General features: G+C 35.3%; 1 protein-coding gene across 2 annotated transcripts in view; it reads left to right on the top strand.

Annotated features, from left to right (window-relative positions):
- The window catches only part of LOC150085587 (protein DEK-like), a 252,237-nt gene that overhangs the window by 154,243 nt on the left and 84,180 nt on the right, over positions 1–13,814 (top strand). For both annotated transcript variants that reach the window (XM_090374124.1, XM_090374125.1), the window contains one exon: positions 1,689–1,831. In XM_090374124.1, coding sequence (XP_090230250.1) covers positions 1,689–1,831 — 143 coding nt within the window. The remainder of the gene's footprint in view (positions 1–1,688; positions 1,832–13,814) is intronic.

Raw genomic sequence — 13,814 nt, forward strand, 5'->3', positions numbered from 1 at the left:
TTTGGACAAATTCAGATGAAAAGAAAAATAAAATAACCCGTTTCACCAACAAATAAAATATATTCAAACAAGCATAGTTACTTAAACTAAATAATGTCCATGTAAACTGGCTATATCAAAATACAAGGCTCAGGTATTTTATATATAGAGGGATATATACATTTTTATTTTATAAAAGCGAGATGCATAAATATGAGTTTCTCCTAAAATTCACCTTTGGGCAGCAGTTGTTGGACAGTGGAATAAATTGCCTTCCAATATGGTAGAGGCACTGAATCTGGCTAACTTCAGAACTTGTCCTTAAAGCCATACTGCTCCAATTTGTACAGTAGTCTTTTATGTGACAATAAATATTTTATGAAATCTTAAGTGTATGATTAAATATATAATAATAGAGTATCGCTGAGAAAACAAATAAAATAAAACAGGTTTAAGTAAAAATTTTCTTTAATAATAAACTTGGACAAGTTAAAATAAAATATTTTGGTGTCACTACGTGGACGATATGTTTGTAATCATTCCCTGCTAGTCAGGAGTGGACGCAGTGTTTGTGATCATTCCTTGCATCACCTCAATTCTCTGTTGCCCTTCCTTCAATTCACCATTGAACTGGATCTGGGCAATGCTCTTCCTTTCTTGGACTCCCTCGTTTGGCTCGAGGGCACGCGTTTAAAGACTTGAGTCAGTTGCAAGCCGATGTGCTGGCCAATTCATCAACTATCGGTCAGCACATGCATGCCAACTTCTTGGCACCGTGCCGAGCCCTACTAACCCATGCCTGGACCCACTCCAGTTCTGTGGATGAGAGGTGCACTGAGATAGTTAAGGTAAAGGCAGATCTGGCAAAATGTGGCTACCCTGCCAGTGCCTTAGATAGGTGTGCCCGTGTTGCCAGCCCTAGGGCCACATTCAGCAATGACCGCCTTTATCCCCTCCTATCCAAACCTGTTGCAACTTTCTAGGATCGTACAGGCTTATGGGATAAAAGTCCTTACAGCTTCTGGGCAGAAAAGATTGCAGACTTTTGTTTTGAAGGTTAAGACAGCGACCCACCCCCTCCCACACCTCAGCAGCTTGGTGTACCAAATTTCCTGCCGTGACTGCACTTGCTGTTACATTGGTGAAAACTGGCAGAAGACTTATAGATCTCTGAGTACAAGAAAGCAATTCGTTCTGTGGACGTGGAACAGTCAGTGATTGCCAAGCACTTGTCGTGTACCCAGCATGACATTGACCCATGCCAAGATCATCGACCAAGCCTGCCACTACTGTCACCGTGATGCATTTTTATCAATTATGATCCTGTTCCAAGATGAGTACATTTTTGGCTCTGTCAGTTTTTATGATCCTAATTCATAAGCTCTTAGTTTTTTTTTTTTTTTCCCCTAACCATACTAAAGCTGTTGATGGTATGAATATTAATTATAGACTTCATAATAAAGTATTTAACACTGAATTGAAATTAAATTTGTAAATTTGTTTTCAGTCGCTTTTACGGGAGTATAATCTTCAATGGAAATTGTATATTTAATATTTCTGGTAGTTATTTGGTTTTGGTAAACTAAATTATTAAGATGATCTAGATCCAGTTGAATGAATACCCAGTTATGTTGTACATTTTTATATTACATATAAAAAAATTAAGTGAAATTCTAAATGCACCCTTTCATTGCATTTACTTATTTTAGGTTAACTACTGGAATGTTAAAACATGTTTGTGAAGTTCTTGATTTAGAGAGATCAGGAACAAAGGAAGAAATTGCAACTAGGGTTTTGGAATTTCTTATAAATCCAAAAGCATCAGGAAAGAGCATCCCAAAGTCAAAAAAAAGTATGTGTTTTAGCCATTTACAGCTTGGCTAACCTTAATGATAATTTTTGTACATAGATATAGGCCCTATATATATAATACACTAAAAGTCCACTATAACAAGAAATGAGAAAATAAGTAACTATACTTGTTATGATGGGTTCTGTTATATCCAAATTACAGGTTAAAAGGTAAAATAATAAATGTTTCACAAACAGCATAAATTGAGAAAATCTTATGTGTATTCACATAAACTCCATCAGTTATGAATTAAAGCTGATAATCTAATAATTGTTGATTTTCAAGAAAGGTTATAATCGTTCTTGTAAATAAACAATAGAATAACAAAAGAAACACATTTTATGTGGTATCTTGTATACAAACATTACACAATGAATGGCTACACTTGCAATTCCTTCCTTCCTCTTCCTATTCCTTGGAGTACCATCCTAGCAAATGGTATCTGTGTTTTCCTTATTTTTAAGAGTAGTGAAGAGGAATGATAAAGATAATTCATACAACTGGGTTTATTTTTGCTGACACTTCCACTTTTCTTGTTGGCATTTATCATGAAGTGCCTTTGACACTTTCAGAGTACTATCAGAGAATTTTAATGTATCATGCTTTTACAAGTGTGCAGTTCAGCTGGATGGCTTTTTGAAACAAAATGGCAAGTCATTGCAAAATTTTAATAATGCTTACTCTAGAGTCACAAACCTTTTTTTTTTTTTTTTTCATAACGTTGAAGAGCAAAACATGATAGCATATGAAAAGAGATGTATTTGCAAAAATGTGAAAAATTATGCTGTCAATGCATTTTACAGTGCTTTTTATAGTGAGAAGTTGTAAATTTGGAACTATTTCATGTTTTAGCCAATTTCCCTATTTTCATATTGTTATTTTAGCAGTCTTACTGACTGCACTCCCATTAATGGACTTTGATTATATAAGCTATTCATGGTGAAACACATTTCTTTAGTGTATTTTTCTAACTTTATTAATTTGCTGTCAGATTTTAAATTGGCATTTTGTTAATTTTCTTAATCATTTGGAGCTTTTTCCCTTCATTTTATTTATTTTTGTTTCTTTTTTTCTTCTGGGGTGTCTTATGAAGCATTCTTTGATTTTTGTTCCCTCTCTTTCAAGATGTTTTTTCTCTTACCCTCCCCTCCAGTGTCTGTTATTACAGTTTTCCTTCCATTCTTTGTAATTTTTGAACAACATACGTGTCCCCCCCCCCCCCCCCAAGTTTTTTGTGTTGTTTCTCTATCTTTTTGCAAATGCACTTTTTTTTTTTTTTTTACCCATGAGTCCATTTTAATTTTTTAATTCCAATTCTTTTATTTTTGTTTTTTACAAAGCACTATTGTGATTTGTATACAATTTTATCTTCTTTAGATGTTATATTCCATTAGATTTTTAAATTGGCATTGAACAAACATAGGTGTTAAAGGGCAATCTTTCACATGCAGGTGACATAATTTGAGAAAGTTTGAATAAAGAAACAGAACTCTGTGACTTCAAGGGAAAAAAAATATTCATTAAACAGCTGATGTTGCTCCTTAAAGTATAGCAGGTCAACAAATACAGTACTGTACAAAGGTGCAGCATAATGCATAGAGATAACTGAATAAGAATATTAATTAAATAAACATTGCAAAAACAAAATGTTTTGTTTTCGTAATAGCAGACTATTGCAGTCTTCCACAGTGGATTTTGAAGTTTTGGACAAGGAAAAAGAAAGAACGTATGGGGTGCTTGCATGAATAGATTGATCTGTCAGAAAGAGCAGCAGTAAATGAAGTTGGAGTTGTGGGAGAAGAATTCTGAAGTCGTACTCAGAATTCTCCTCTTCATACAACTCCAAATTCATTTGCTACTGCCACCAGATCAAGTTGCCCACCCGAGATGTGCATTCTCAGTTGATCAACTTGAAGAGGGAAAAGAATGCACTGTTGTTCCAATTCATTGTTTCCCATTTCTGTCTAAAAACCTCAAACCCACTGAAGATCATAATGTATGGTATGTTCTCACTTTTTTATTTATTTCATTTTAGTATTGCTTATTTAATTAATCTTATTAAGTCATCCCCATGCATTATCCTGCATCTTTGTATAGTACTATATTTAGCCTGGCACTACTTATTTGGCCTCTTTTACTTCAAGCAGCAACATCTGCCATTCAAAAAATTTTTCTCCAAAGAGAAGAGTTGTCCTTTATTTCAAAATTGGCTATCACTTCCTTGGATTTATATACCTACTTACCTGTACCTTTATGCGTTAGCAAAACCTGTCCATAATTTCTTAATTTGATCTTAATTTCTACTACACAAGACCTTTTACTAATTACTCTCCCCAAGCATTCATCATGTACCTTGTCTGTGCCTTTTTATGCACAATAACTTTGCTTTTGTAGAAGTATATACTTTGAAGTTTTTCTGGACTACATTGATCAAATGATGATGTAATTTCCAGTTTTTACTTAACATAATTCCTAGTATGTGAGTTCTGAATGTAAATTTTCATTACTTGTCAAAAAATCACTGGCATTTAGCCCATGACTTTTGATAAGAAAACTTGACCTCTTTTGCCAGCCTTGCAAAAGAGGTAGAAGAATTTCAGATGTATATCAGACCCACCTACACACACAACCATTATAAAATTTATATATATCTTTGGAACTGACAATTTTGAAGCCATCACAACTCAAAAGTTCACTGTGACAGTGTCCCATATATCCCATACCACTTGCCTCATATGTGACAGTTGACTTTCGATGGAAATATTTTAAAGCAGTTTCAGAATTATTTAAGGTGACTTAACTTTCCAATCCCAGCCCATATTGGCATGGAATAAGCTGATTGATAATGAGATAGTTCTAGATTTCATTGTACAGCCATTCCCTATCACATGGCTCAAATAACATGTTGACAGAATTTTTGCAAATTGCCATTGCATCAGTATGAATTCAGACTGCTTGCTTGTTGCTGCTCTTCCAAATTTGAACAACTGTAACACCCCCTCCAGAGCAATTGTGCTGGGGAGATTCAGAAATTTCTAAATCCATCATCAAAATGGCTTTTTTTTTAGGTGAAATGTATGTTCTGATGCTTTCAGAAATCTTCCTCTGCAGACTTTCACTGGGCTAGCGTTTTTTAATTATTATTAAAACTGCATTCAAAACCATGGTGGAATAAATCAGCTCTGAGTTGCTTTTCAGAAGAAACAGTCTGCTTACTGAATTAGGAGGGGTGGGGGATGGGGAAGTCAACCATGTACACACTGAATTTTCTGACAAAAGAAAACTTTCAGCAGCTGAAACAAAAGTTACTCTGTTTCATTATAGATGAGAATGCCAAGCAAGAATTATATATCCACTGGAGTAGATAGGCCACATCATTAGATTCTCTTCCTTGCAGAAAACAGTGTGAATCCACTGTGAGGCCCAAATACGGAGGATGTGGAAAGGTCAGGGAATGACCACCGCATATCCCGGAGCAATATGGCCTTAGTTGCTAATGCTCCTAAAAACCAAATAACAACAACAACAACCACTGTGAGGCAGTAACTCATTTAATATGCCAAGCATTAGCAAGAACAATACCTCCAGGCAAGAACTGACTGCACTTGTAAATTAGTTACGTAACTGTTCTAACTTCAGGCAAAGTATTTTTAGCTGTGTTATCATATGTGCATAAGCACCTATTGTCTTCATGTAACAACTCGACTACCAGTGGACAGATTTTAATGAAATTTTATATTTTAAACATTTGTCAAGCCATCCCAAATTTAATTAAAATCAGACAAATAGAAATCCGGCAATTTTTGCTGCGAATTTTGTACGGGGAAAAAAGAAATTCCTGGGACATAAGAGAGATAAGTATACCAGAGAAGAGCAATAAACATACAATTAAACTGAATGTAATTAATGTAATTAAACTGAACAGCTAAATTGTGAGAGCATAAAACTATCATAGTAATTAATTACTAAGATAGTTTTATTTTTACTGTGTTTACTTTTCACTTCAGTTAATCATGGTGGGGGGGGGATTCAGTTTTAAGAAAAAATGGAATGCACTTGAAATGTAACATGCTGTGTATGTTACCTAAGTTGTAATGTAAGCATAGTAAGTGCTGATTATAATTTAAAATACAGTAGTCACTTATTTTAGATTGCTTTAAATTATCACTATAAAGTCGTTTTTCAATATCGTATAAGAGTATATTCATGATCGCTTGCACCAGTTTCTTTCAATGCTCCAGATGGCTATAGTGTCACGATTTTGCCAGTTTTGTAACTGAAATTCGTTCAGGTTAATTTTCATTTTCCTCCTCCTTGGTAAAATTGTCAGTAACAGACTGGGCAATTTCTTCATCTGTTAAAGCTGTAGTAACTTGTAGATTGCCATCTATGTCCACCCAATCATTAAACTCCTGTTCTCCCGTGTGTTCAGGCTTTTCAATGTGATCAGTATCATGACTTAGTTGACCATCATGACATACTTTGTCATGACTTTCATGACAAAGTATGGGAATTTTGAGGAGAATGTTACAAAGTTTAGCAACATCCACTGGCCATCAAGATCTCCTGCCTTGGGGACCCCCCCCCCCCAAACTTTTTTTATTTAGTGTTATCTGAAGGCAAAATTTACAAAGCAAGACCACTCAATTCAAGGACTAAAGAACCGGATTACAGAAGAAATTGGAAGAATTAATTTAAATTTGTTACAGTGATTAATGCAGTTTTATGCAAAGACTGCAACAAAGTGTTGGCTGTGCCAGAGATCATTTGGAACATGTCATGTTATTATTTCTTTAAATAAAGGTTCTCAATTTACACCTCATCTTTTAAAAATAATTCACTAAAAAAAAGAAACATCCTATCCCATCAATGCTAAATTTTCAATCTACTTTCTGTTGGTCCTCAGGAAAATTTCAGGTCCAGTTAGAATTTCAGAGCATATGTTTCGTCCCCTCCTACAGAAATCAGCATAAATGAAAGTTTATTTTCACATTAATCAACTTTTTTCAAAATTCATTTCTGGTTTCATAGTATTCCCTCCCTAGTTTCCCCCTCCAGCAGTATTACTATGAGGGTGGTTCAATAAAAAATTGCCCTGACCTAGCTGCAGAGGTGCTAGCCTGTTGATTCTTGGCACAGGTTTTAGTCCTTCTCTACATAGCCACATTGCAGATTTACACATTTTTCCCATAGGCTATGGATACAGTTTTTGTAGAAGTGGTGAGGTTGGTCTTTGAACCATGACTGTTGCAGAAATGTGTCTCATCGTCAGGGAAGTGGGTCCCCTGAAGAAATGATTTGAGGGAAGGAAACAAGAAGTAGTCTGGTGCAAGATTGGGTGAGTAGGCTGAATGGGGCAGTATTTCATATCCACAAGTGGCCGCTTGTGTTGTTGCAATTTCAGAAGTGTGAACTGGGTCATTGTTTTGAAGCATTCTCACACCTTTTGACATTATGTCATGCCTTCATGTTTTGATTTTATTTCGTAATTTTGTGAGTAAGTTTGCATAATAGGTACTTGTAATTGTTCTACCCTTCGGCGGGTAATCAGTCATTATTATGCCATTCTCATCCCAGAACACTGTCAGCAAGACCTTTCCTGCTGACGTTTGGACCCTTGCATTCTTCAGGGGTGGGGAACCATGGTGTCGCCATTCCATGGACTGCTTTTTTACTTTCAGGGGTAGAAATAGTGATCCAACTTTCATCATGAGTGATTAGACGAGAGAACAAGTCTTCCTCATTTTTTTGGTAGAGGGCTATAACAAATTTTGTGATTTCTATTGTCGATCAGCCTTCTGGAAACCAGTCAATAATCAGGGAATCCATCTTGCACTCAATTTACATAAATGGAGTTGGTCATGAAGGTCTGTTTCAACAGAGCCCACACTAATCTTCACCTCCTGGGACAATTCACGCACAGATATACGGCAATCTTCGATGATTAACTTTTCCACTTTTCTGATTGTGCTGTCATCAGGACTGAATGGGGACGACCTGGAATGGGCTCAGGTTCTATCGATGTCCGACCACACCTAAACTGTCTATGCCAGTGCTTCACAATGCCATAGGAGGATGGGGGCTTCATCCTTATATACAGCAGTCATCTCCTCGTGGATTTCTTTAGATTTCCCCTTCAAGAACAGATACCGGATTACAGCGCTGGCTTCAACTTTGTCCATGATGCTACTTTGCGACACGTTTAGCTCTGTAAGAAAAAAAATTAAGACCCAGAGCTGAAATTTTATATCTTTAGTACACAGATATGTATGATGCCACACACAAAATATCATGACTCTGCTGCTTTATGTGGAAGTAGATGAAGGTGATTCTTTATTGAACCACCCTCATATGAATTTGGAATGGGAGCTCTAATCCATTTCAAAATGTCAGTGTTTACTTAGAATATTTTAAGAATCTTTATAACAAAATTTCATGTCATTGGTTTGACTTATTTTGTTATAAATCATAAATTATTACTATTTAGTAAGACACACTGCACACATTAATGAACTTGTCAAATTATGCCTTACAATACGCGGAGATGGGGGAAACCCCTAGTACCTGATCTGATTTCAGCTGCAACAAATATTAATACATGATCGGGTATTTCATCAGGGGACTACACCTAACCATGTATCAGGAACTACGTTTCTATACTTGTCCATAGTAGTAGAAGAAAAGTGAATGGCCAAAAAGCAATGAAAATGAAATTAGCACTTTCTAATACTGTATGGACAAGGTAGTCCAATGCAGTGTAATTTATTAAAGTAAAAATAAGGATCAAATTAGAATAAATATGTAGAATTTAGTGTAGGATGTAAAGGGTGTAATTTTGTGTAGATTGGAATTCAGTAGTTCAATAAATAAATTTGGAACAAGCACATGATATAGGGTGAGGTATTAAATTGAGGATGGGGAAGGGAAAAGGGAGTATTTTAGATAAATAAAGGCAAAATATAGCAATAGAAGTAGGATAGTAGCAATGTTCGTATCACTCTCGTATACACTAATAGTTATACGAATGGGAAGAATGGTAGACAGCAGGAAGATAAAAAAGCAAAGAAAATGTTATTAAATAACACCGAGCTTGCTGGGACTATGAAGCCCAACCTTATGTAAGCATTATTGTAAAAGGGAGCTAATACCAAATGTTTGTATTGTAAGGAAAAAATTCTGTAGGTCGAAACATGCTGAAAAACAAATCTAGAAGAAAACCGAAGGTATAATAAGAAGTGAACGCTAACTGGAGTTTTCAAGAAATGCGTAGCAAAAATAAGCTGGCAGGAAAAATATACATAGTAGAAGAAAAAAGGTGGAGAGATGAAGCGCACATATTCAGTAGAGTAGATGATTGCACGCAAACTTCAACCACATTAGCAATATATCTACATAATTAAGCAATTTATAGCAGCGTAACGGAATTAATAGTAAGTTGCGAAGAAATGCAAAACAGTGGGAAAATAGTGACCTCTATTGTCGTATTTAGAACACAAGTGTATGGAAATAATTTAAAATTAGCGTGGGGGAAAAAATGTGGTTGGAATAGTAGGAATTTACCGTGATAAACTCATACAAAATTACAAAAATAAACACACTACCTTTCATAGATAAATAAAAAGGGTTGAACAAAAGTGTTAAAAAGTGTTGAACATAAGCAATCCCTTACTGTAAGGTTGAGATTCACAACCCCAACAAGCTCAGTTGTTGGGGTTGTGAATTTAATAAATTTTTCTTTGCTTTTTATCTTTATGCTGTCTATTTCTACCATTCTTCCCATTTGTAAAACTATTAGTGTATATGAGGGTGATACGAACATTCCTACTTCTATTGCTATTTTTCATCTTTTTATTTTAAATACTCCTTTTTCCCTTCCCCATCCTCAATACCTCACCCTATACTATGTGCTTGTTCCAAATTTATTTATTGAACTATTGAATTCCAATCTACACAAAGTTGCATCCTTTAAATCCTACACTGAATTCTACATATTTATATTAATCATATTTATTCGAACTTGATCCTTATTTTTACTTTAATAAATTACACTGCGCTGGGACTACCTTGTGCACACAGAATTAAAAAGTGCTAATTTCATTTTCGTTGCTTTTTTTGGCCATTCACTTTTCTTCTACTACTATGGACAAGTATAGAAACGCAGTTCCTGATACATAGTCAGGTGTTGTCCCCTGTTGAAATACCTGATCATGTATCATTTGTTGCAGCTGACATCAGACCAGGCACTTTTGCTTTACCTAAATATGTTTCTCCCCATATCTGATGACACTGTACCACTTTATTTTTATTTTTGTTTTATTGGTATTTTGCTGTACTAATTTTTTCTTTACAGTTCTCCAACCTTCTATTGGTTTAGCAATTAGCCCATAATTTTCTTAATTCATCATAATTTTTAGGATATTAACATTCTTTTGCCTTTCACATATCTACTACACTTCTTTTTTCAACTATCCTTGCCCTTCTAGTTACTGGCACTTTGTGTAACTTTCACATCCATTTATGCACAATTAATTCAGTATATTAATACAAACTTATACACTCTTGCATCCTTTAATGCTGCTTTGCACTTTTAGGTGCTTCTGTCATACCTGACTCATTAATCTTTCATTTACTGAAACCATTTCATCAACTGAATACCTTTTTATCCTATGTAACTTTTTAAACATTACCTTTAAGGGGTTACATATATATTCATTTATATATATATATATATATATATATATATATATATATAGCAGACCCTTGATTTACTGGGATCAGATTAACTGGGACATTTCAAGACTCCAAATTTAAAAAAAAATCAAAAAGAAATCATAAAATGATTTCATACAACATTTTATGATTTCATAATGAAATCATAAAATGTTATGATTCAATTAATAACTAGAATAGGTATAAACAGATGTTTTGCAAGTTGTAAATAAACGACAAGAACTGGCTTTATAAGTTGTCATTGGGAGATTTTTGTACCTATTACCTTGCAACCCCTGCTGTCTTCATACCTGCCACGCAAAAAAAAAAAGAAAAAAAAGAAAAGAGACCAAATCTTTAGTTTTATCTAGTGCATCACGAAAATTGTTGTGTTCCGTTGCACTGCAAAAGGACAAATTTTGTTTTGTTATTTATGTCAGGGATGTTGGATTTTTTTTTTTTTTAAATAAAAATAAGAGAAGTTTACTTCGATATAGTACGTAGAACGCTTACATATGATACTCTCCAGAAATTAAAACAAAAAATTCGAAAAACTTACATAAGAGTAACAAATAATTTAAAATATAATTAAAAGAATTTAACGGGGGGGAAAAATTGCAAGACGATTTTCCTTCCTGAAGCTGACAACACTTTTTGACCGTATGTCATGATCACAGGAATGAAAATTACCGAATAGGGGTGAGTATGAAACTTAAATAGGGATTATATGTCTTCGCACATGCACGTAAAAGCCCACGAATCGGAGATGAGATATGGCCGACGAACATTAACAGAATTTTCGTGTAATTTAATTTCTACAGTTTCTGTAATTAAGTCGCGTATAATTACGTTGGACACTAAGTATTTTGGCCTCGTTAAATAAGAAAAGTATGTTTTTTGTTAACTGCGTGAAGGGCTAATTCTGACGCTGTTGAACGAGGCGCGCAAACTGAGGCTGCATGTTGAGTAACATGAATATATAAAGGAAAATTGTCGAACCTTGGTAAGACAAGTCGCAATCACCGCAAGAAATGTATACCAGGTCATTAATTTGTGTTGCAAATGAGGAAAGGACTGAGCGATTGTTCAGTATAGTGTGTAATTTCCATATTGGTCTGGCCACAATTTTAAATTTGCTATCTTTAAAGAATCTGTTAAGCTGTTTGTGCCACTGTTCAACATATGGGACAGAAATAAAGTATTTTTTGATATTACTATTGTTGGTTGGTGTAGTATTTTGTATCCTATCTTTGGCTTGTACCCTAATTCAGTTTATAGTAGCAAGGGGATAACTCCTGTTTAAGAATCTGCTGGTTAATATTTGTATTTCTGAGCCCTAAGCAGATTCCATCGTTGAATATTTGTATGCATTTAGAAATTGATTAAAGATAATCGATCTTTTATAGATGAACGGGTGATAGATGTTATAATGTAGATGCATACCGGTGTTTGTAGGTTTTCGATAGATGTTAAATTGGATTTTATTCCAAGTCCCGAGGAAGGGTGAAATTTAGAAAATTTAATGACTTTGTATCCGTATCCTCCTTTTCCAGTGTAAATTTGAGTCTAGAATGAATATTATTAAACGAATGTAAAATGTCTTGGATAGTACTACTATCAGTAATAACTAGAACATTGTCTAAATACCTCCCATAGTATGTGATACAGGGTTGAAAAGGCGTTGAATGTATATGCTCAATCGTTGAGAGATAGATCTCCGATATTAAGCTGCTCAAGCTCAATCCCATTGGCAAACCAAAAATTTGTTTGTACACTTTGTCTGGAAAGGTGATATAGTTGGCCTCAACTAACAGTTTAATTAAGTGGATAATTTCCTTACTAGGAAGCTTTGTATAATTAATCGGTATCGAGTTATTATTTAACATATTCCAAATAATATCTAATGTGTATTCAACGTTTACATTCGTATATAATGAGGTAACATCTAGTGAGAATAAATTGTCATTGTCGCCAAGTCTACTGTCCTTAAGGTTATTAAATAATGTATTGTAGTTCTTAATCCCAAATTTTATCGCCTGTCTAAAGGGTTTTATAATGCTATATACATGTGTGGACAAGGATGAAAATGCAGAGTTTCTGTATAGGCCAAATAAATAGCAACCCATCATTTTTGCAATTTTATAAATTGCAAAAATGATGGGCACGTGCAAGAGTTGTGCTTTCAATTAAACAAAAACTTGAAATTATTCAAAAGTTTGAAATCGGTGCATCCGTTAAATCTCTAAAGAACCATTATAATGTTGGTGACCAAACCATACGCGACACTAAAGAATGAAGGAAGCTATTCAATTTAAAATCAACGTCGTAAAAAATAAAGGAAAGCATCGTATTGGACACGCAACTAGTATGTGCTAAGTTTTTTTTTTTATCTATCACCATACTTTTTACATAGGTTGCTACAACAGAGCTGCAAAAAGCACGCCCCACCATAGGAATCTCTTTCCCTATGTTCTTTTATTCCTACCAGTTGGTGTGGTTGAGTGTCCTTCCCCCACCACCCTGTGTGGTTCCTATCCCCTTTTGTCTGGTTGCTCTGATGGCTCACCCCACTACCCACTTTCATCTCTCACCCTGTGGACCAGGATGGGCATCCTGTATCAGGGGGTTCCCTTGGTGTCTCACCTTTTAAGGCGAGTACCTCAACTACTGCCCCCTTCTTCCCATCTCTCCATTATCTCCAATAAAAAAAAAAAGTTTTTTTTTTTTTTTTGGCTTTCGTTGGATGCCTAGGCTACCCCAGGGTTCATTCCTGCCAGAGCTTTCTTCTTTCCTAATGTGTCCTAGCCTGCCTCCCCGTGGCGGAAACCGGGGGTGTTAGTGGTTCTCCACAGGCCCCGAGGCTAAGTGGCCAGAGGAACAACACAACCTGCACTAATACTTCACAAAACATACACAAACACACACACCCTGACCTTATGCAGAGCATTGTATTCTACACAGAGTAAAAATGCCGAGTTGGGGGAGATCCCCAGTGCCGCCAGACAAAAAACATTTTGTCACTATGATCGTTATCTAATCAGGAAATTACCTATGTACCGTATTTCCCCATGTATAAGATGCATCTTTTTTCGAAAAATTTGGGGTCTAAAAACTGGGTGCGTCTTACACAGTGGTTGTAGATTTTTTTACTTGCATTTCACGCTTGTTGTCTTTGCGCTCATTGTTTCACACTTGTTACCGGTATATTAGGTTACGTTTTGCCACGTTCTGCCCAGAAATGGCTCAGAAAAGATTTTTGTACAGTGCTGAATTC

The sequence above is a fragment of the Mastigoproctus giganteus genome, chromosome 5 (genome assembly GCF_048544385.1).
Source record: "Mastigoproctus giganteus isolate SK-2022 chromosome 5, ASM4854438v1, whole genome shotgun sequence".
In the NCBI taxonomy this organism is placed as follows: Eukaryota; Metazoa; Arthropoda; class Arachnida; order Uropygi; family Thelyphonidae; genus Mastigoproctus; species Mastigoproctus giganteus.